The sequence below is a fragment of the Diabrotica virgifera genome, chromosome 9, assembly GCF_917563875.1.
Source record: "Diabrotica virgifera virgifera chromosome 9, PGI_DIABVI_V3a".
In the NCBI taxonomy this organism is placed as follows: domain Eukaryota; kingdom Metazoa; phylum Arthropoda; class Insecta; order Coleoptera; family Chrysomelidae; genus Diabrotica; species Diabrotica virgifera.
In genome coordinates, this window is record NC_065451.1 from 216,741,888 (window position 1) to 216,765,919 (window position 24,032).

The 24,032-nt window shown below is 34.8% G+C and overlaps 1 protein-coding gene across 9 annotated transcripts in view; it reads left to right on the forward strand.

Annotated features, from left to right (window-relative positions):
* LOC114337166 (cell adhesion molecule Dscam2) overlaps window positions 1-24,032 on the forward strand; it is a 477,141-nt gene that overhangs the window by 255,548 nt on the left and 197,561 nt on the right. For all 9 annotated transcript variants that reach the window (XM_050660810.1, XM_050660803.1, XM_050660808.1 and 6 more), the window contains 2 exons: window positions 5,384-5,740; window positions 8,335-8,496. In XM_050660810.1, the coding sequence (XP_050516767.1) occupies window positions 5,384-5,740; window positions 8,335-8,496 (519 nt within the window). The remainder of the gene's footprint in view (window positions 1-5,383; window positions 5,741-8,334; window positions 8,497-24,032) is intronic.

Genomic DNA, 24,032 nt, shown 5'->3' on the forward strand with positions numbered 1-24,032 from the left:
CTGCAATAAAAAGTGGGGGTTGCTATTTAAGATTTTAAATTTACCTCTCACCCCGTCTACAGGGGGTGGGTTGGAGTGTCGTTTTTGGTGTTTATCGATAGGTTTTCGACAAATATTAAAAACCTGTTTTTTGGTTTCTCATTTGGAAGTGTATTCCTCGAGATATTAGACCGTTTCTATAATTTACCTATGGTATCAGGATAAATCGTTTTTCCCAATTATAGCGCCATCTATCCACAGTTCGAAAAAATGTCTTGAATAAAAGTTGCTTACTTTTACGTAACGAATCCAAATCTGCAAGAAAAACTAGGGGTTTCCATTTGAGATTTTAAAGTTACCCCCCACCCCACCTCCAGGGGGTGTAGTGGGGGTTGGTGTTTGGTGTCATTGGATAGATTTTTGAATATGATTGAACACGTATTTTTCAGTTTTTCTATCCGATGTTTAGTTCGCGAAATATTTGACCGTTCCACTACTTTTGGGACACCCTATATAAACAAACATATGTACCGGGTGTCCCAATAAGAATGGCTCTCGGCCATATCTCAGGAACCGTTTATAGTAGAGCTTTGAAATAAAAAATTTTATAACAAAAGTTGCCTCAGGAAAAGCCTGGAAATTATTTTCATAATTGTGGGACCACCGCTAGAGGGCGTAATTGAATATCAAAAATTAAAAAATCTAAATTTTACAAAATATTCCTAATGAAGGGGCACTGGAAATCCGATCGTCGTATTCTTCATAAAATTCTACGCATATTTGATTTGACAAGTTTAGGTCTACCTTTGGAAATAAGAGGTGGGGGTGAGTGGGAACCTTGTTATGAAAAACTGGCTGTGAGTCCGGTTCTGCTTAATCAAATTTTACAAACTTGGTCTTGTTGAAGACAGATCTTTTTCATCAATGTAAAAGTTATGATTTCGAACCAACTTACTGAGTAATATGCCAGCTAGAAGGCGTTATTTAATTTTTTTCAGAAATCTAGTGTTCCTTGGAAAATATTAAATACAAACATGCATTTTTAATACCATATTACAAAATTAGACAAAATTAGCAACAGAATAGCGAAAACCGCATGTTAATACCTTTTTTCTATCTCGAGATATCTTACAAAACGTGTAAATTTAAAAACATAACTGTTACTGTCACCGGTAAACGAAATTAATTAAAAGTAGTGTGCTATGGAAACAACAAAGAAACATTTTCCAGCTGTCAACGTATATTAGGTCTTTTCAACGCTTCTCATTTGTTTCGAGCCTCGTTCATATCTCGTATATTAATATTATACACGGATTATACAGCATATGACAGAGGCTCGAAACAAATGAGAAGCGTTGAAAAGCCCTATTACAAAAAAATAAAAACAACCATTTAGTGATGTCATAAACGTTCAAATTTTTGCCCATCATTTTCGTTGCAAACATTTACTCTTTCAAGAGTAGATTGAACAGCAGTGTCAATTTCTGCTTTCGGTATGCTTTGAATGGCGTTTAGTATTCTCTGGATAATGTATCCTAGAGTAGTGTATGATGGGCAACAATTTGAATATTTAGGTCGTCACTAAGTAGTTCTTTTTGTTCTGTGTTATATTTAATTTTAATAGTATTGTCTCTCTTTATATTGTTGTTTTAATTAATTATATTTTTATACGTTGACATCTGGAAAATGTTATTTTGTTTTTTTCCACAGCACACTACTTTTCATTAACTTAGCTTACCGGTGATAGTAACAGTTATGTATAAAATTTACACGTTTCTCGAGATATCTTGAGATAGAAAAAAGGTATCGACATGCGGTTTTCGCTATTTTATTGCTAATTTAATCTAATTTTATAAAGTATGATTAAAAATGCATACTTGTATATAATATTTTCCAAAGGAAACTAGATTGCTGAAAAAAATTAAATAACGCCTCCCAGCTGGCTTATTACTTATTAGGATGGTTCAAAATTATCACGCTTACATTGAAGAAAAAGATCTGTCTTCAACAAGACCCAGTTTTCAAAATTTGATTTAGCAGAACCGGACTTACAGCCATTTTTTCATAACAAGGTTCCCACTCACCCCCACCTCTTATTTGCAAAGCTAGAGTTAAACTTGTTAAATCAAATATGCGCAGAATTTGATGAAGAATACAATAATCGGATTTCCAGTGCCCCTTTATTAGGAAAATTTTGTAAAATTTAGATTTTTTTATTTTTGATATTCAATTACGCCCTCTAGCGGTGGACTCACAATTATGAAAATAATTTCCAGGCTTTTCCTGAGGCAACTTTTGTTATAAAATTTTTTATTTCAAAGCTCTACTATAAACGGTTCCTGAGATATGGCCGAGAGCCATTCTTATTGGGACACCCGGTACATTTGGGAAATGTGCCTATAGAAAGGGTTGATAAATATAAATATCTGTGAACCAGGGCCTCGATTTTTGACCCTTCGCTTCGTTATCGAACGTATTCGCTTCGTATCTGTTTAGTGTACAGATAGCGAATAATCGATAACGAAGCGAAGGGTCAAAAATCGAGGCCTAGCAGTCGTTTGAAATCTGGTGTTACAGAAGGATGCTTAGAATAGCTTGGACGCAGAAGAAATCGAACACGGAAGTACTGCAAGAAATGGGCAAATTATACGAAATAATAAAACACAATAAAAATAAGAAAGTTACAATATCAGGGACACATAATTAGGGAACAGCAACATGAAATGCTAAGACTGATAATACAGGGAAAAATAAGAGGAGAAAGGAGTATAGGAAGAAGGAGAGTCTCATGGTTGAACAATTTAAGGGACTGGTTTAAATGCAGTTCTATAGAACTCACAGAGCAACGGTAGATAGAGTAAAGATAATGATGACGATACTTAACATCCGATTGGGCGACATAACTTACAGAAGAAGATTCAAATAAAAAATATACCATTGCCTTTGGTGTGTGGTGTATGGTCTGAACAGCCTCTGGGAACATTTTTAAACAAAACGTAACAAAACTGTAATCGACCAAACTAACAGGATAATCTTTCGGCGCTTTTATTGGGGGATTATCTTGTATATTTGCAAACAAAAACCACCGACAATTCTAGTTAAAACAACTAATTGGTAGTTTTAACGGAGAATTATATTATGGTAACCCAATTAAAAGTCAGTGGCGTAGCTAGCCCCACAGGGGCCCCATATCAAAGTTTATCTCGGGGCCCTTTTCCAAAACTGATATGACATAGTGCTAAAAAAATTTTCAACAAAAGAAGCAAAAACGCTTATATAGAATAGAATAGAAATATGCTTTCTTGTCACTGAAAGTTTTACAATTTTTTGGACAAAGCTTACAAAGATTAGGTAAAAAAAATAACAAATACAGTTTACTGAAATTACAAAAATCGTCAATATTATTACAGAATAAAAGATAATGAAATAAAACAAACCAATACAGGGTGTTTCATTAATAACTGGAAATATTTTAACTGTAGATTCCTGGGCTCAAAATATTAAGGAATAACCGAAATCACCTACTCCGAAAATGCTTCCTAAGAGAGCTAAAATTCTTTGAAGATGGTGACTTTTAATCAGTTTTTTAAAATACCTCTAGAACAATTATATTTAGAAAAACGAAAACTAGTACGTCTATTTATCCAGAGATAAATCGATTTCATAAATTGTGAATTTCTAGTACCGGCCATATGCGTCCTTTTTGGGTAGGGCAACGGTTATTTTATTGCATAACTTTTTTGTTTTTGACTTTTAAGCATTTTGACACTGGATTATTAAATCGTGAGGTATTCTAATTAGTACTAAAAGTTACTCTTACTTTAAGTCGGTAGGATACACCGTCTTCTAGAAAAATCGATTTGAAAATGTTTCGCTTTTTGAATTTGAACAAAATTTGAAAAAAATTTCAAAAAAAAACGGTGTATTTTACCCATCTAAAGCAAGAGTAACTTTTAGTACTAGAATACCTCATAATTTAATAATCTAGTGTCAAAAATGCTTCAAAATTAAACACACAAAAAATAATACGATAAAATATCTGTTGACCTACCCAAAACGGACGCATATGATCGGTACTAGAAATTTGCAATTGATGAAATCGATCCATCTCTGGAATAAACGTACCAGTTTTCGTTTTTTGTTTTTGTTTAAATCTTAATATTTTGAGCCCAGGAATCTACAGTTAAATTATTTCCAATTATTAATGAAACACCCTGTATATTGCAAAATTTAAATAAATTACAAATTGCATAATACAACCTTAGAAACTAATAAGTTCTGCGTATAAAACCCAAATATAGATAATAATAATAAACCTAATAAACTCTAATAAACCAAAGTCGAAAAATATATTTGAATTGTTGAGACTCGTTGTTTTAAAACAGATTCAGTTTTTTCAAGCCAAGGGTAAATGCACATAGAAAATGAACGTAAACAAAGAAGCTCTATACTTTAACGGCGAGCGACCGGCAAATACTTCTTAGATACACATAAATAAAATTTATAGATAAAGAACAGATTACACGAAAATATACGCAAACAATACACAATGTCACAATGTTTCAATGTTTCAAATATTCAAAGGTAAAGCGATTACAGATATTGAAATTTGGCATTATACATTATACAATGTGTCACATACAATCAACGGTGAATAGACCATAAAAAGTAGCTTGAAAACAAGAAAGCTCTGTAATTATAGAAAGGCGAGAGGCAGAAAATAGATAGGTACCTGTACATAAATATAGTTTATATAGATAAAGTATCCATTTCAAATAATATGTACTATAGTATTTTTACTACAAAAGCGATATTACGTAGGTCAAAATTTTTGACGTAAGAGAACTGTCAAAACATTAGAATGTGACTTTTCATTATTGCCATGTTTATTATAACTTATTATAAACATGGCAATAATGAAAAGTCACACTCTAATGTTTTGACAGTTCTCTTACGTCAAAAATTTTTACCTACGTAATATCGCTTTTGTAGTAAAAATACTATATACACTGTTCAAAGCGTTGTAATAGTGAAATAATTGTAGAATATTTTGTTCAATTTTTTGAATGAAATTTTGTTTCGACATGCCGCGCTGGGGCCCCTGAATGTCGGGGGCCCCGTATAATTGATACGGCTGATACGGCGGTAGCTACGCCTCTGTTAAAAGTGTTTATTACAGTTGAATCTAACGGTTGTTTTATAAGAAAGGTATTGGCGGTCTAATATAATTTTTGGGGGACTCTACAGAGATTAAAATCATATACTGGGTGTTTTCTAAAAAAAACTGAATAAAATAACGAAAATTTTGATAAGATGTAAGGTATTGGAGTTTTGACACGTTACAAAGTACCACCAGTCGCTCGGTGGATTTTGTTCCATATTTTCACCAACATGTGTGTTTCAGGTAATTCAGTCTTCATGAAGTGCATCGCCTCCGGCAACCCAACTCCCGAAATCACGTGGGAACTATACGGTCGTCGTCTCGCGAACAGTGACGTGTATCAAATCGGCCAATACGTTACAGTGAATGGTGATGTAGTGTCTCATCTAAATATCAGTTCGATCCATACCAACGACGGTGGTTTGTATAGGTGCGTGGCGAGTAGCAAAGTGGGTTCGGCTGACCATTCGGCGCGGATTAACGTGTACGGGTTGCCGTTCGTCAGGAGTATGGAGAAGCAGGCGATAGTTGCCGGAGGTACCTTGATCGTGCACTGTCCCTTTGCTGGTCATCCTGTGGAAGCCGTCGTATGGGAAAGAGGTGAGTACACTTAACAGTTTTCAGTTTAGCGATGTTCCAGGAAATTGTCATGGGGAGAGGTGACTGAGTACTCCACTAGATAAATTACTGTCGTTATTTCTCTCTCTCCAAGACAACAGTTTGTAACGATTCAAAGAAAACTTTTAATTCCGTCTTATTCAGAAACCAGTACCTTTCAATGTTTCTATTTACACTTTCGAGACACCTAGTATGTATAAAATCAATAGCTTCCTATCTAAAGGTTTACGCCTTATTGCCTTATAAATATCCGAAAGGCAGTTTGCCGTTTTAAAAATATTGTCATTGTTTGTTTTGGCGAACCCTGTTTCCACAGCGTCTTGGATTTGTTTATTCCGGAACGCCTGCAAACGCTTGGAGTTGTTGTGGAATTGCGGAATGGGACGTTTCATCGCCGCCGGTTCATCGCCGCCGTTTCAATGCCGCCGGTTCATCGCCAGTCCATTTCATCGCCAGTTAGTCAGTTGATTTTGTATTATGGGAGATGACACGACACGACGTTAAATTCAGTTCAAAACTTATGACAAATAAAAAGATAAAAAAATATTGCTATATTAATTTACTGTTCTATTTTACTTCCCCTAAATTTGATGCTAAATAGTATTTAATTTGTAGTGTTAAATTATATTTTATATTATAAAAGTTTAACAGTCTATTAAAAGATTAAATATGTAACTGTCGAAAGTAAATGTAATCAAGTAATTATGATCAAGTAAATGGAACTGTCGAAAATTGGTCGAAAATTGGGAAATATATCAGTTAGCGATTAACTGACTGGCGATGAACGGGCCGGCGATGAATTGGCCGGCGATGAATCGGCCGGCGATGAATCGGCCGGCGATGAACTGGCGGCGATGAAACGTCCTAGACCCGTGGAATTGAGAGTTCTGTTAACTTAAAATATGGCCCATATTGCTACTGGAAACTGCCGAAAAGCGATGTCAGCATTTAGAGAGTGTAGGCAGAAGGCATGATGAATTGTTTCGTTATTGGCGGAAGAAATCTTTCGACACGATGAAATGTTTTGTGGTGTCCGTATTCAATTGGTCGAAGATTAAAAGGCGATTTACGTTTGCCGAGAAAGTGCAATTCTGTGGGGAGATAAGACTTCACTTTCAGTCAAGTTCTCTTTGAAGCTAATGATTTTATATATACTGGGTGTATCAAAAGTGATAAACAGAAAAATTGGAAGATTGTCTGAATAAGGCGGAATTGAAAGTTTTCTTTGAATCGTTACAAGTTTTTTAACTACCTTTATTTACTGCACAGTTACTTATTAACTGTGTTTGGCAGAGATAGAAAAGAATGACACACTGGGAGCTACACCCAGTGGTGAGAATCCATTACATATATTTAGTTTACATTACAAATTTTCTGACTGTCATACAAACAAGCAACTTCTATCTAATTTATTGAGGTGGACAGATCTAGAGGATCGAACCTTTTTAGTCGTCTAAGCAGTGATGGGATCAGGGGATCGTTGGCCAATAGATTTCGATGAGATAGAAGTAGGTTGTACCCTGAGTGACGGTTGCTTCTTCAACAGCTTCAAAATTCAGGTCATGATGGATAACATAGTTTGGCACATACCATGATGCATTACGAAGTCCTTCGCAAATCACGAAGGACTTCAGATTGTAGTCTTTGCATATTTGCATTATTGGCAGTTCCCCAGATTAGAATCCCGTACATCCAGACCCGTTATAGTATTGCCTTATAGAGAAGAAATTTATTCGAGATACTTAAACCTGACGTTCGATTCATAAACCAGTACATTTTGTTGTAAATTATGCCCAGTTGTAGTTGTTTGGACCATATATCTTTTTCCCATTTTAACAGGCAGTAATTTTGGGTTTATAAGTATCAGAGGGCAGTTAGTTCTCTCTTTTTAACATGAACGTGATGTGACTTGATTTAGTATTACTGACTTTGGCACGCCATAGTTAAACAATTTTCTAATTGGTTTAAATAGTTTTGTAAATTTCTGGATACTAATCTTGGATTCACATGAGTGGCCATTCTAACAGTATCAAATGCATACGCAGCAATCGTAATATTAGTTGTGGTAGGGATGTCAGCTCTGTACAGTAAAATAGGGTTAGACCGAGTACACTACCTTGAGGCTTGACAGACTCCTGCCGAGATCGGATATATGGAAGTGTAAGCTTCGCCAAGATTAATTAAATAGGATCTACATATCTGTTATGAAATGAGGTAGCTGTGAGTTGATTTTGGAAATTAGACCATTACGCCAGACTTTGTCAAGTGCTTGCGAGATGTCGAGGAAGGCAGCTGTATTTTAGGACTTATTTTCAAGGACATCTGCAGCTGTTCTGACTACTTTCTACACTATGCATTTGTTCGATGATACCATGTTGTTGTCTAAAGCCAAATTGGCAGTTTGGTGTTAAGTTATTTTCTAAGATAATAGGTTCTATTTCAAGCATAATATAAGGATCTTTTCAAAAAACTTTGCGAAAGTTGGTAGAAGACTTATCCTCTGGTAGAAGATGAGACCTCATTTAGGTTTTTGACAGGTTTTGGCACCTCTTAATACACTATCGTTATATTTCCAGATGGGCGTTTGCTACCAATCAACCGTAAACAGAAAGTATTTCCAAATGGTACCCTCATCATCGAGAACGTCGAAAGAGCATCTGACCAAGCTACCTACGTCTGCGTCGCCAAGAACTCCCAAGGATACAGTGCCAGAGGATCGTTAGAAGTTCAAGTCATGGGTGAGTCGCTTATTTTATTTCTCTTAATATATACTACCACAAAATATTGTTTGTAATACTACATAACGGCAGTAATTTGGACCAAAACTTTGTTATTATGCAGATGAAAGACGTAGAATGTAAAAAAATCTGAGTGAAACCTCAGCTCATTCAAGGAATGTCAGATTAAATGAACATCGACCTTACAATAAAAACACCGAATATGATCGATCACAGATATGCAAATATAGATAGAAAAATTACTATAAAGTTCAATATAAAGATTCAGTAATAGCCTTCAAAGAAGCAGATGCTAAATGACGAAAAATCAAAGAATCGCCTCTCATTTTACCAAATGAAGCAAATTGGGTCGTAAAATCGTTAGTAGCATTTAGTAATAAAGAAGTTTTTAATTACAAAATACCAACAATAATAAAGTTAAACGAGAAAAATATATATTGTCGATGCCTAATTTATAAATTAAAAAAATTGATGTCATAAGATTAAATATTATTCCCCACGTTGGGCGCCAAATATATATAACAAGATATTAAATTATTCTCAGGGATTTTAGAGTTTTACAAAAAAACTATGACTATGAAAAAAAATGTGTATTCACGACAAAGCCAACTGAATGATACTGTATTGAGAAAGTCAAACACATAGACCAAATAAAAATAGCGTTAACAGGAAAAGACTTTAGGAAAATTTAAGACTATCAAGATTTTATAGCAATATTACCAAGCAATACTCTTAATTTTGTGGTAGTGTATAAATTATATTTGACCAATTTTTCAGGGGTTTTGCGTTTATTTAAAATTGTAAAAGTAGAGCAAATCATTAAAAAAAATTAAACAAATTCGAATAGTATATTGTACTTTTTCGTACTTGTTTATTAATTTTTTTTAAATGAAAACTGATGCTCCAGTGAATATATGTATACAAACAATTTCAAATGAGTTTGCGATAAATTCTTGCACTTCTCATCTTCTTATTTGAGTACTGTGTCCAGATTTTAGGCGTGGGTAGCTTCCATGACAATTTGCCGATATTGGTCTCGATATTGCGGGTCATGTAACAATTCATCTGTTGATAAACCAGTCCATTGACGAAGGTTTCGGAGCCATGGATATTTCTTCCTACCAATTCCTCTTTTTTCCTCAATCTTTCCGTTGAGTCCTAGTAGTCTCCAGTATCTGATACCTCTCAGTATATGCTCCATATATTAGAGTTTTCTCTTTATTATGTTCGTCAAGTCACCTTCGCCTTGGCCTACTCGGTTTAAGACTTCTATGTTTCAAATGCGTTGGACCCGTGACATTTTGGGTATATTTGAGATCTGAAAGTTTGCAATTCCGTGTAACTCTACATGATTTACACTTAAGTATAAAATATTTATAGTTCTCTGTCACTTCCGCTTACACCGGAAGTCGTCATCAATTTTGTTATTTTGAATTGAACACCTTATATATTATTGTATTTTCGTATTGCTACTCATTTGTGATTGTTTATATACAAATTCTCACTAACATATTTCTCATGAAACTTTTCTTTCAGCGTATGAATTTAATTGTTCTTGAAGGTAAGATTTTTTTGCAGCATCAGCAACTCATGCTTTTTAGCGGCAGCCACATATACTATCGACATCATTATACAAAATGTTTTCTTTGTTCTTTGTCGTGATTGATTATAAGCTTAAGGGAGGCCCATGTGTTTTATTGATTAGCTTCGTTTTTCGACGCTGGCGAAAAGAAGAAAACTTTTTTGAGTACGCTCATTGTTGTATCGCTTACTAAATCATTTTAGGCAAGTCTTTAACGATAAATTAAAATCATTTGAAGGGAATTGATATAATACAGAGTGAACTAAAAGTTTGGAAATCCCTAATTACCTCTTAAATGGATGATTCTAATTATACAGGAACAAGATACACCTATTTTGCAATATGAAGATTTCAAATTTGATGTTTGTAACGTTGCCAGATTTGCCATTTTTCTGATATCATTAGCGACTTTGGTTTTTTAAATACAACACCCTGTATATTTCATCATCATCGGCCCATAGTCGTCCACTGCTGAACATAGGCCTCCTCGAAAAACTTCCATTCAGATCTCTCTTGCGCTGCTGAAATCCAGTTGGTACAAATCGTCTTTATGTCGTCAGTCCATCTAGTGGGTTGTCTACCCGGGTTTCGTCTATCCGGTCTCGGTCTCCACTCCAAGATTTTTTTGGTCCACCTATCATCTTTCATTCTAGCGACGTGTCCTGCCGACTTCCTTAATTTTTGGCTATGTGTTTTATAATATCTTCTACACCACTTCTACGAATTTCTTCGTTTCTTACTCTATCTCTCAATGTTATTCCCAACAATAATCTTTCAATTCTATGTTGCGCCACTTGTAGTTTTCATGCAGACGTCCTTGTTAGAGATTGATGTCCTGCGTCATATGTAAGAACAGGCATAACACATTGATTAAATGTTCTTCTTTTTAAGCTGATAGGTATATCACCGTTAAAAATGTCACGCAGTTTTCCATATACTGCCCATTGCCCATCCCAGAGTTCTTAGCAGCTCAACAGTTTGATTGTCTCTGCTAATTTTTACCATATGTCCAAGGTATATGTAGCTCTCAACAACTTCAATTTCGACGTCTTCTACATGTAAAGGATGACTCGGAACTAAATTCGTCCTCATTTTTGTCTTTTGGTAATTAGAATTTAGACCTACTTTCCGTGCTGCATCTCTAAGTTCATCCAACATATCATTGGCAGTTTTTAGATCATCTGAAATCAGAACAATATCATCTGCACATTGTAGATGACTAAACATCTCACCATCGATGTTTATTCCTATACTTTCCCTGTATATTGTGTCTGTATATTGTATCTTTACTGAAATATCCACTTCAATACCAGTTCAATCGTGTACAATACTTTCGATTTTATGTAGTCAGGAACATCTTAAAAAAATAGAACAAGAGCCTACAAACGCCTAATCGTCTCAATAAATTTTTTGATTAAAACTAAGAACAAATAAATTTGAACATAATAATTTCAAAGTTTACTACATTGCTAACTTAATGTCTACCTAATTAGGTGTTCAAAATGTCTTCCGTTGTAAATTTGACAGTATCCTAAACGATGGTAGAATGCGTTTTAGAAATTAATATGGATTTATAAATAATTATTTGCCTTAACTCTTCCACACTTGCTGGTTTAAGGCTGATTTACCTTACACCGGAACGTGGACGGCACGGCACGTAGAATAATAGAAAGCGCACATCCTCGGCACTTCCCGGTGTCACCCCGTTCCGTTGTAGAATAAACTAGCCAATGCTTTTCATATCAGATAATTCTTCAACGTTCCCCGTCCACGCCCGGTTGTAACATAAATCCGGCTTTAGTTTTATAAATTCTTATGTGTTTTGTATTGAAAACCCAAAGTGAGTACTGATTTCAGAAAAATTGTAAATTTTGCAACGTTGCAATCATCAAATTTGAAATCTCCATATTGCAGAATAGGCGTACCTATTTCAGTACAATTCGTACTATCCATTTAAGAGATAATCAGGCGTAAAAAACAAATGCTTTTGGTAAACGATACATCAATGACAGTATTTCTTCAACGCTCTTTGCAGTGGCACCTGTCATAAGCCCTTTTCAATTTGACGGTCCGCTAAACGCAGGCGATAGCGCCATCTTGACTTGCTACGTCCCTCAAGGCGACCGTCCGTTAAAAATCAAATGGTATCATAACACCCATCACATAACTCATCACTCCAAGGGCATCTCCACCTCTGCTTTTGGGAGTCAAGCCAGTATCTTAAATATAAACTCGGTAGAACCGCATCATAGAGGGGAGTACGCCTGTATCGTTACGAACGCAGCAGGAAAAAGCAAATTTACTGCTACTCTTGACGTTAACGGTAGATCTAACTTGATTCGGAGATAGTTTAGAAGGGATACCTAAGATGACATGATTGCTTACTGTTTCATTATTAATAATAAAATTCTAATAACTAGTGATATCTCGGAAATCGTTTTTAAAATACAAAGAAATATAAAGTAGTGTAAATCCGGCTCCGAAGGACCACTTTTTTCATTTTAACTTTACTCAGTGGTTAATTGCCCTATTCATATGAAGTAAATATTTAGACATCCGGATGGAAAGTTCAGGATTGAGTCCAAGAAAAGAGGAAAACTAGCCGTAGCCAGTTTGTTTTGTTTCATGGTTAAAATTATGTTTTAATTGCAGAATTTCTGCTAAATAATACGCCATGGAGTGAACTGAATCCTTTCTTCTTCTTCTTCTTCACGTACCAAATCAGAATCATCCGACGTTGGCGATCACCATTGCGAAGATTGCGAGGAATAATTGTCCTGCATTTGATATCTGAGTCCATTCACGAATGTTTTTTAACCAAGACACTTGTTTTTTTCCTACACCTCTACGGCCCTCTATTTTGCCTTTAAGGATCAGTTGTAATATTTTATATCGACTTCCCCTCACTATATGTCCCAGATAAGACATTTTTCGGTGTGTAACAGTCTTTAGCAATTATCTATATTTGTTAACTCTCCTTCGTACTTCCTTATTAGTATTTCTTGCTGTCCAAGGTATCTTCAGCATCCGTCTATGAATCCATATTACAATGCTTCAATTCTGTTCATGCTTGAAACTTTTAGTGCCCAGAATTCTGCACCATACAAAAGTACATACCAAATATATAGCAATTAACCACGCTTTGTCTTAGTTCTAAACTGAGATGATTATTGCAAGGAAATGTCATTTTCATAAAAGTGTGTAATGTTATTTTGTAAACTTTTTAACTTGAACTTCATTTAATAGTATGGTATAACTAGACCCAAACCCAGACATCCAAAGTGAAAGTTATCCTCCAACACCAAATTGTTCTATATGGTCCATATGATGTCCAGAAAAACGTCACACCATTTAGAGCATCGGCTTTGAGGGAGAGAGGGGGGAGAAATCGGTAAATTCGTAGTTTTTTACGTTTTTCGTCAATATGTCTAAAACTATGCGGTTTAGCATGAATAACCTTATATACAAAAATGTTCATTAAATTTGAAATAAAAAAGGTCCTATGCATAATAAAATGAACGGTTCAAAAATTACGGAGGTAGTATAGTATAATTGGTCCAAAAAAGGCCTAACCCAAACATCCATATTAAAAGTTTTCCTTCAACACCAAATTGTTCTATATGGTCCACATATTGTTCAGTAAAAAGTTACACCATTTTAAGCGTCCGGTTTGGGGGGGGGAGATGGGGGAAAAGTCGGTAAATTAGTAGTTTTTTTACGTTTTTCGTCAATATTTCTAAAACTATGCTTTAGCAAAAACAATGTTCTATACAAAAATGTTCTGCGTGAAATTTAAAACCAAAAAGGTCCTATACATAATTGTTATAAAATCAACGGTTCCAGAGTTACGGAGGGTAAAAAGTGGAGGTTTTCGATACTTTTTATATTCTTTGGGCAATTTATAGAAATTTTCTTAAACAGGATTGTGTTTTGTAAATAAAATTTGCTATTTCAGTGGCCGATGATATGTTAGTGATAAACCCTTGAAGAAACGTCAACCTCACCGCCCAAAATCATCATCAATTGCTCAGATAATATAAAAAGTATCGAAAACCTCCACTTTTCACCCTCCGTAACTCTGGAACCATTGATTTTATAACAATTATGTATAGGACCTTTTTTGTTTTAAATTTTATGTAGAACATTTTTGTATAGACCATTGTTTACGCTAAAGCATAGTTTTAGAAATATTGACGAAAAACGTAAAAAAACTACTAATTTACCGACTTCTCCCCCATCTCCCCCCAAACCGGACGCTCAAAATGGTGTAACTTTTTACTGAACAATATGTGGACCATATAGAACAATTTGGTGTTGGAGGAAAACTTTTACTTTAGATGTCTGGGTTAGGCCTTTTTTGGACCAATTATACTATACTACCTCCGTAACTTTGGAACCGTTCATTTTAGAAGGATTATGCGTAGGGCCTTTTTTACTTCAAATTTAATGTAGAACATTTTTGTATAGAAGGTTGTTCATGCCAAACCGCGTTGTTTTAGAAATATTGACGAAAAACGTAAAAAACTACGAATTTACCGATTTTTCCCCCTCTCCCCTCCAAACCCGACGCTCAAAATGGTGTGACTTTTTTCTGAACAGTATTGGACCACATAGAACAATTTGGTGTTGGAGCATAACTTTCACTTTGGATGTGTGGGTTATGCCATTATTTAGATTTAGATCAATTATATCATACTATAATTGAAGACGTTCTCCGTTTTCTGATACCCTTTCGCCATTCCTCTCTATCCGCACATTGATCTACTTGCAGATGTATTTCATCCGTGCCTTTGTTTATTTCTGCCTGCCAACTTTTCCTCGGTCTGCCTCTTCTTCTTCTACCTTGTGGTTTCCAGTTTTGTACTTGTTTTGGGATTCTGTCCTCATGCACTCTTTTTACGTGAGTACGACATTATTGAATCCCTGGTTGGAGTAAATCATGTCGATTGTAGTTTTCTAATATGTCCAACCATTGTTTTCGTTTTCAACCCTTAACAATGTGCGTGTAATTTAATTATTAAGCATTGATAGTAATAAACACTAAATACTAATTTATTATTCTGATTACACATACAACTAAAACATTTTTGTGCATTACATTTTGTGTATTACTTATTGAGCTCAAACAGTAGGCAATCAAGTTGTCACTGGTATTCCTAACTTTAAGTGTTTTATTATTTTACCTATTCAGCCCTTTACCCCACACCTGATTGTTTTATTTTTCAGGCTTGTGAAGTTGCGATGAACTTCCAACGTTTTCCAAGGTTAGGTACTTAGTGTATACCTTCGCCTTTTAGCACTGTTACCTTTTTAACCCACATTCATCGGTTATTGAGAGAAGAAATTAATATTCTCGTGAAATATGCTATATCGACTAAAGAACACTGAGCACCTTGTTTGACTTTATTATTTAGCCAATTTATCGTGAAGATTTGTATGAAATATAGCAATATGTAATTGTATCGACATGAAGCACAGAAGTTGTTTTCAAAAATTTATTAAATGTAAAATTGAAATTTTTGGACAGTATCCTTCAAAAACAAAATGTAGTTGGACCTTTTCTTTCTACGTCTTCTCTCCATATTTATTTCTCGTAAAATAATTAATAGTGTCGTATAGTAATTATTGTTGTACCTTTATTTATACAAAAAATCAATCATGATGTATCTTTAAAAATCCAAAAAATTGAAGCAAAAATTTGTCCAGCAAATTTCTGAAGACGAAATTTCTTAGTCTTTGGAAAACCTGAGTGTCTCAATTCCATTGAATGTTGCTTTGTTTCTGAGTTTTAGAAATTTACCAAGTTTCATCCATATTATTGTCAACGTGACTTAGAAGTTTGCATAATTTCATACCAAGCGATCCATCATACAAACCAAGCGATCGAATATACACTCACCGGCACAAAATTCCGCCACCCAAAATTTTTGATCAAGTTTGACAATCTATAACTTTATTATTTGTAGTCCGATTTTCAAGATTCTTGCATCAGTTTGTAGGTACATGACGTATTGACGTCATTTGTTATTATTCCGGTAATAAAAATTTTTTTGCTTAGGTGGCATTATACGAGATTGAATGTAAGCGTTGTTTTTTCTCCTAACTTTAAAAAATTCTGTGGAAAAATTGGAGGGCTGATTTTGTTTCATGCTCCTTTTGTATTATCCTGGAGATATCACTAAGGTTATGTTTTTTGAATTATCCGAATATCGCTTTTCATGTAAGAGCTGTAAATAAAAACACTACTTTGAAGGTTTATTTAATTAAAAATATCAAACGCACTAAAATTACCAAAACAAAACAAAATTAACAACAAAACAAAACAATTAAATAGCGGGTATGTCCATCTCTTGCAGCAACCACTGCTCGCAATCTGTTTAGCATCGAATAAAGATGTGTTATCCTTGCCTGGGGAATAGCCCGATATTCCTCTACCAGGGCCATAACTGTACCAAATTTTCTGGAGGTCTAGGATGACGGCGAATAGCTTTTTTTAATTCATCCCATAAATGCTCAATAGGATTGAGATCTGGGCTGCATTCGGGCCATTCTAATCTTATCAATCCAACCTCTATTTTATGAGTACAAGAAAAGAGATATTCGGATAATTCAAAAAACAAAATTTTAGTAATGCCTCCGGAATAATATGACAGGGCTATTAAACAAAATCAGCTATTCCATTTTTCCACAGAATGTTGTAAAGTTAGGAGAAAATACAACGCTTCCATTCACCCCCTGTATAATGCCATGAAAGCAAAATTTTTTTGTTACTGAAATAACACCAAACGATACCTATACATGTACCTACAAACTGGTGCAAGAATCTTGAAAATCGGAGTACAAATAATAAAGTTATAAATTGTCAAACTTAATTAAAAAAATTGGGTGGCGGAATTTTGTGCCGGTAAGTGTATTATAAGAAGAGGTAAAAGACCAAATAATTAAAGACATAGAACGGCCTGATGCCTAAACGGCACCATTTGGAAAAACAAACACCTAAGAGTGGAAACAAAGGCCCGAATATATAAGTCAGTTATTAGGTAAGTTATGACTTACACGGCCGAAACAAGACCATATAGCAAAACACAAAGACATCTGAAGACCAACGAAATTAAGATATTAATATTTCTCTGTATATGGATTCCGAATACAGAGTAAATAATAGCGGTGATAAGACGCAACATTGTTGTATTTCATTGATCACTAAAGAACCTTAAATATCATAATGTGAGTATAATTATCTTAAAAACCAAACAAGGTGCTCAGTTTGTGCGAAATGATGAACATAATTAAACATATTAGTAAAATATAAAAATAGTACTTGATAGTGTGTTGAAATTATTGATTCTTAACTATAACTTGACTGAAACTCTTACAGTTCCACCCCAAATTCATCCTTTTGACTTCGGCAGTGAACCTGTTAATTCTGGGGACCTAGTAGTGGTAATTTGCACCACCACTAAAGGCGACTTTCCTATAAACATCCGTTGGATGTTAAACGGGCACAGTATCAACACAATTAATGGAGCTACTGTTACCAGTAGCAACAAACGGGTCAGCCAGCTAACCATAGAAGCTGCTCAAGCTAGCAATACTGGAGAATACACTTGTCTAGCAGAAAACTCAGCAGGAATAGCTAAACACTCGGCATATTTAAACGTTAATGGTACTTGATTGCGCAATTTATACACAAAAAAATTTATTAACAAAACTAAATTGTCCTAACCATTGAAAATTTTCCAGTTATTCCCCAAATCACTCCTTTTTCTTTTGGTGACGAACCCATAAACCAAGGAGACTCTACTTCGACTTCTTGCTCTATTCACAAAGGAGATCTACCTATAAACTTCTCTTGGCTACACAACAATATTAGTTTGGGATATATGGATGGCGTGGTCATAACCAAAGTAGGAAAGAAAGTCAGTACTATTACGATTGATTCTGTGCAAGAAAATCATGCGGGGGTCTTTGTATGTATAGCGGAAAATAAGGCTGGTACTGCTAGGTACTCTGCGCAATTAGATGTTATTGGTAAATTTGGCATTTTACGTATGATGTGTAGTCATAGTCCGTTGCTAAAAATTATTACAGACTATTTATTTATCGTTTAATTTAATTTTTTGGAAATGGTACCACATTCTTTCTTTAAAAATGAACTTTTGGTGAACGAAATGTCCTTCTAAACATATAAAAATAAAAAACAAATGTTAAACTTACATTTTATTCCTATTTTTCTGTGGTAGTATACACTGATGACGATTTTGCTTTTGAAATCACTGCACTTAGTTGTTGCTGTCAGTACTACCTACACTATCAAGAGAATTTAAATATATTTCGTTGATTAAGTATTCTGATGATAAAGATAAAGGAACTGGTCCTGATTTATGATAAAGATTATTTTATTGGTCCTCTTCTTCTTACGGTGTCTATCCGTTACGGATTTTGGCGATCAGCATGGTTATTTTCACTTTGCTTGGAGCTGTTCGGAATAGTCAGGTTGGACCTCTTTCTCAGGTTTTGGAGCGAAGATATTCTTCTTCTCCCCTGGTTTTCCAAAGACCTTGCCCTGAAAAATGAGTTGCAACAAGCCATATCTCTGTTCATTTCGAATAACTGTTAGTTAGCTGTTTACCCTATCAATTGGTACAAGAAAATAGTTTTAGAACCAAAAGTGAGGAGGTGGAAAAAGTCTAGCGTTTTGGACATGTAAAGAGGATGACAGTAGACATCCCAGAAGATATTGGAGCGGATTCCCACTGAGAAGGGACAGGAAAGATGGAAAGTCTCACGGAAATTATATCAAAAATGCATTGATTGCAAAAGCAATTAATTTATGACAAGAAAAATATAGAAATTGGGATGGCTCTAGTAGGTTTGTTTCAGTCTGTATTTATTGTATTGGGTTCTAGCTCTAGCTAATGACTGGATGTGACCTGCCATGTCTAAGAGTGAACGTCGAAAGAGTTGGGAGAGACATTGATGAAATTTGAGTGAATTTTTAGTGATTTTATTTTAGTGAATTTATAATTAAAATTGGATATATTAATATAAGTTATTACTTACTTGGAAATATTCAATGCCAATCAATGGGAGAAAAACTTTTAATAATATTGTTTTTATTTTTTTTTCGATTGAATATTGACCTAATGTTAAAATCTGCTTTAGTTGTCAATTAGACGACCTAATTAAAATAATTAATAATAATTAAAATAAAACATATCATGATCGTATGCATTTGACACTACTATCATTGGCAATAAAATTGTTTTTTACTGGATATTATTTGTTGATTTCAGTATGTAAAGACTGTGTAAAAACCAATAAAAACGCATTTGAAAGCTTATCCGCTAAAACAGGATTTAAAATTGACTGTTCTTGTTCTTGATGGGAATCGTTTCAAAAGAGTATTAAAAATACTATTCTTATGCTACCAATTCTTTGGCATAACGCCATCCTGGTCTTTTATATGTGCATATTCAGCATTTCTTCTCCTTTCCCACGATATTTCATAGGTCACGATCCAACCAATCTTTGACCGTGTTTGAAATTAAGACAGCCCTCATGAGATCAATAAACTACTTTGGATTTAGTGTCATTCATTCACTTTTATGCAGCAAAAGATGTGGAGCAAAAGCCACATTGGAAGAAGGAAAAATGTCTTGGTTGGAAAACTTCAAATGTTCACTTACGGCATCGAGCATATTATATAACTGATGGTAACCAACCTTTATAGCGTAGATGTCATTTGAAGATGAAAAAAGGTCATAAACTGCTACTACAACAGAAGATAACATCGAGTAGGCCAACTATGTTTTGATTTCCGAAGTTTCTGGCATATATTATGTTTCTTCCAGCTGTTGACTTTTTTTACGATGTTAGGATCTACAAATTTTAACTTTTGTCTCTCTCAGTAATAATTTCAAGGCTCTATACTTCCAACTGTCGTGCAAAGTGTATAGTATCGTCAATATTTTCAGCAAGGACAACTTGGTCCTTTTCTGGTGTTTTTATATTTATTTATAATTTGCTATTTTTCTTGTACCAAAGTTTCAGAGCTGAATTTAAATAAATGTTTAAGAAGATTTACCTCAGATCGAGGTACTGATCAACTTGAAAACATTCTGAACAATCCTCGTCTTGTGTTGACAGCTTGATCAGCTTATCACTATTTATTGGTCTTCCTTTCTTTTTCCAATTAAAACAAAAAGAAGAAAAATCTGCGCGGAATGTTGTATTAAGAGTGGATAGAGTAGACAAAAAGTTTACATTTGTTTTTATTGTTATATTTTGAAAACGAACAAAAAGTTTATTTTTGCAAATAATGTGGTATTGTTCGGACTTTTATTTTTTCGTTATATCCCGTACCATGTTCCTTATATACAAGTTTCGTTTTTATTTTCTTTAGCCAGTACGTCAAAGCTACATTGTAGGTAAATTAAATGACTATCTTTCAGTTATTCCCCAAATTACTCCTTTCTCATTCGGGGATGAGTCTATTAACACTGGAGACTCCACTTCCACTTCGTGCTCCATTCATAAAGGAGATCTACCTATAAAAATTTCGTGGTTGCACAACAATAGTACCCTAGGATATATGGAAGGAGTCGTTATAACTAAAGTAGGAAAGAAGATAAGCACTTTATCTATTGATTCTGTCCAGGAGAACCATGCTGGCGTATTCACCTGCATTGCTGAGAATAAAGCAGGAGTGGCTAGATATTCAGCTCTTCTAAACGTAAACGGTATAGTTAAAATTAGATGACATGTGAAAGTAGACCAATGTGTGATTACCTTTTCCCTTAAACCCATCAAACATGTTCCAAAAAGAATGATACTAGTTTATAAACTCGATCATATTATATCTTTGGTTCAACGGCAAGATGAGACAGTTCATGAACTTGCAAGGCAAAAGACCTTATCTCTAATGAACGGATCGTAAAGAGATGGTATTCTACAGCACCTAGCCATACGTTTGTCACTAACCTAGAGTATAAAATCAAATTTATCTGCATCTGTAAAGTACGGCTAGGTCATTTAGACCATTATTGATCCATTGTGTGCCTTCCCAGGGAGCTGAAGGTGGACAATTCACCAAGGGACATCCCCCTTATGGGGGAAGGTGTAGGCTAGGTCTCGCCGAACGCGTACTATCGCACTGAAGATAACTCCTAATAGGACATGCTCGACAGTTTCCTCTTCTTGTTCAAACTTTCTGCCTAGAGGTTCGTGTACTCGTCCTAGTTTGCTTAGTTAATAATGACTAATTAAAAAAACAACTACCAAGCGCAGGTTTTTCCTGGATATCCCCAAGTACTTTTTTGATGCTGACTTTTCAGGGTTCCTTAGTGTTACCTTGACAAGTCTATTCTATAACTACATATGTTCTTAAGAGTCGTTTCTCACGGTCTTTAGTTCTTCACGCAGCACCAGCAATTCGATATCTGCTCTGACCTCGGTAGTCGAATCATTTCAAAGTTAAATACCGTAATGCCTTTTTTCCAATCCTTTTGCCGATTTCCCGAAACGAAATATTATCTTTTTCCAACCCCATAACACCCCATAATCCTGTCCCATTAGAATTCACGTAATTTATTGAATTTAGTTAAACTTTCTCACTGGGCTATTTTTATAAGGCGAGTAAATCCATAAAATTGTCATTTCCTATTATCATCGTATAGAATAAAAACAACACCGTTTGTAAAGTCTTTCAAAAAGTGAAATTCTTTCAAGTGGTCTGAAGCAAGTTTTTATCTGCATTTACTTTCAGTTAGGTACACTAGGTATATCAAAAGCAATTTCGTTAAGATTCCTTGTAGTCTAGTCAGAATGAGTACAAGAATAACTTGAATTGAATTGAATAAGAACTTTGATTTTTGTAGAAATACCACCGAAAACTTTTTTATTGCTGCAATTTTACTATGCTGCAGCTTAAAAAAATAGTGGAAATCAGAAAGAACTATTTTTTAAAGTTATATCCTGCATATTTCGAAAATTATCACACCTATGACCAAAAATGAACTTAACACTTTTTCATAACGGAATTTTCTATCAAATTATGCTTTTACAATTAGTAAAAACAATTTTCAGGACATAAAAGCTAAAAAAATTGCTGCAAAAGTGTGTGACAGTATCAAAAGATGAGGTAATAATAAAGAGTTGGGAATTTTTTTGTGGGAATGTTTACCACTTTACTTTCTCAAAATACGGCATTTTTAGCTGCCAATGAAATGGAGATTTGGTAACACTCTTAGTTTCTTTTAGTAACTCCTCAAATTACACCTTTTGACTTTGGCGACGACTCCATCAACACAGGAGACTTCACGTCAGCCTCTTGTTCAGTACACAAAGGAGACCTACCTATTAACATATCCTGGTTACATAATAACATAAGTTTGGGCTATAAAGACGGTGTTCTGATCTCAACAGTAGGAAAAAAACTTAGTACAATAACCATCGAATCCGTTCAAGAGGACCATGCTGGATTATACACGTGCATAGCTACGAATAAAGCTGGGGAGATTAGATATTCGGCCATCTTGAATGTTAATGGTACCTGTTTCAGTCATTTTTGATGCCCCAATGCCCGTATATGCTATCACCTTTTCCTTACCTTTATTGCTATATAAATTGATAAACACTGACTATATTATAAAACAGTTGTGCATACATAAACTATTCAAGAGCTCAAAATGTCCTTGTAGCAAGTTGTAAAAAAATAAAATAGAGTTATTTATAACCCTAAAGATTTCCATTGTCTGATAAATTCATTCATTCATTGAATGCACTATGACGCTCCTTCGAATGTCAGTTCCTAATAAACGTTTTAAACATATATGTATTAAAGACCTTTCTAAGGTCTCTTGCGCTCATCGCATCTCCATTTTCAGTCTCACAGAGGTATATCAATCTACTCTTTACTTTTAGTTCTTCCTCAAATAGCTCCTTTCGACTTCGGAGACGACTCTATCAATACAGGAGACTCGACATCAGCATCTTGCTCTATCCACAAAGGCGACTTACCCATAAACTTTTCTTGGCTGCACAACAACGTAAGTCTGGGCTACATGGAAGGCGTGGTGATCTCGAGGGTTGGAAAAAAACTCACTACGATCACCATAGATTCGGTTCAAGCTAGTCATGCCGGAACCTATACCTGCATAGCCACCAACAAGGCTGGTGTAGCAAGTCATGCTGCAGTGCTAAATGTTAACGGTATAGTTGTAGTTGTTAGTAAGATTGTACAAAAACACCAGCAAATTCCTAACCTGTATATACCCTTTTAGGAGTTTTGGAGTACGCGTTTTAAACTTCTCATAATGTCGACAAACAAAAAAATATTTACTTTACTAAAATGTCTTTAGCACTAGACTGAATAAAATAATGAATATGTTTATTGTTAATAATGTACAAAATACCTGCAAATACGTATCATCATAGTCATAAACTTTTAGTCATTAATTATTCTTTTACAATTGCTCCCAACCACTTTACCATTTCTGGTTCAAACTGATCAGCGCCTTTCTGGCAGCAGGCCTTTCTTGTTTTTTAAACATCTAATTCTTCTATGTTTTTTCTGCCAAATATGTATATTTGTCTTCTATGAGACAAGCGTCTGCAGACCATCCAGACTGTCTGCAAAAATGACAGTGTCATCAGCGAATCTCATGTTGTTTAGTCGTTCTCCATTTATAAGTATTCCCTCGTCTGTCAATTAGCGCTAGGTTCATAATGTGCTCTAAAGGTATATTGAATAATAATGGGGACAGTATAAATCCCTGTCGCACACCTCTTTTTATCTTTGTCGTTTGTTAAATGATCCCCATCTATAATAGTTGCAGTTTGTTAGTACCTAATAGATTTTGTTTAATACAGAGGTCTCTACTGTCTAGGTCTCTTCTTCTTAACGTGCCCTATCAAGTCCCCTTGACGTTGGCGATTAACATGGCGAAACTGT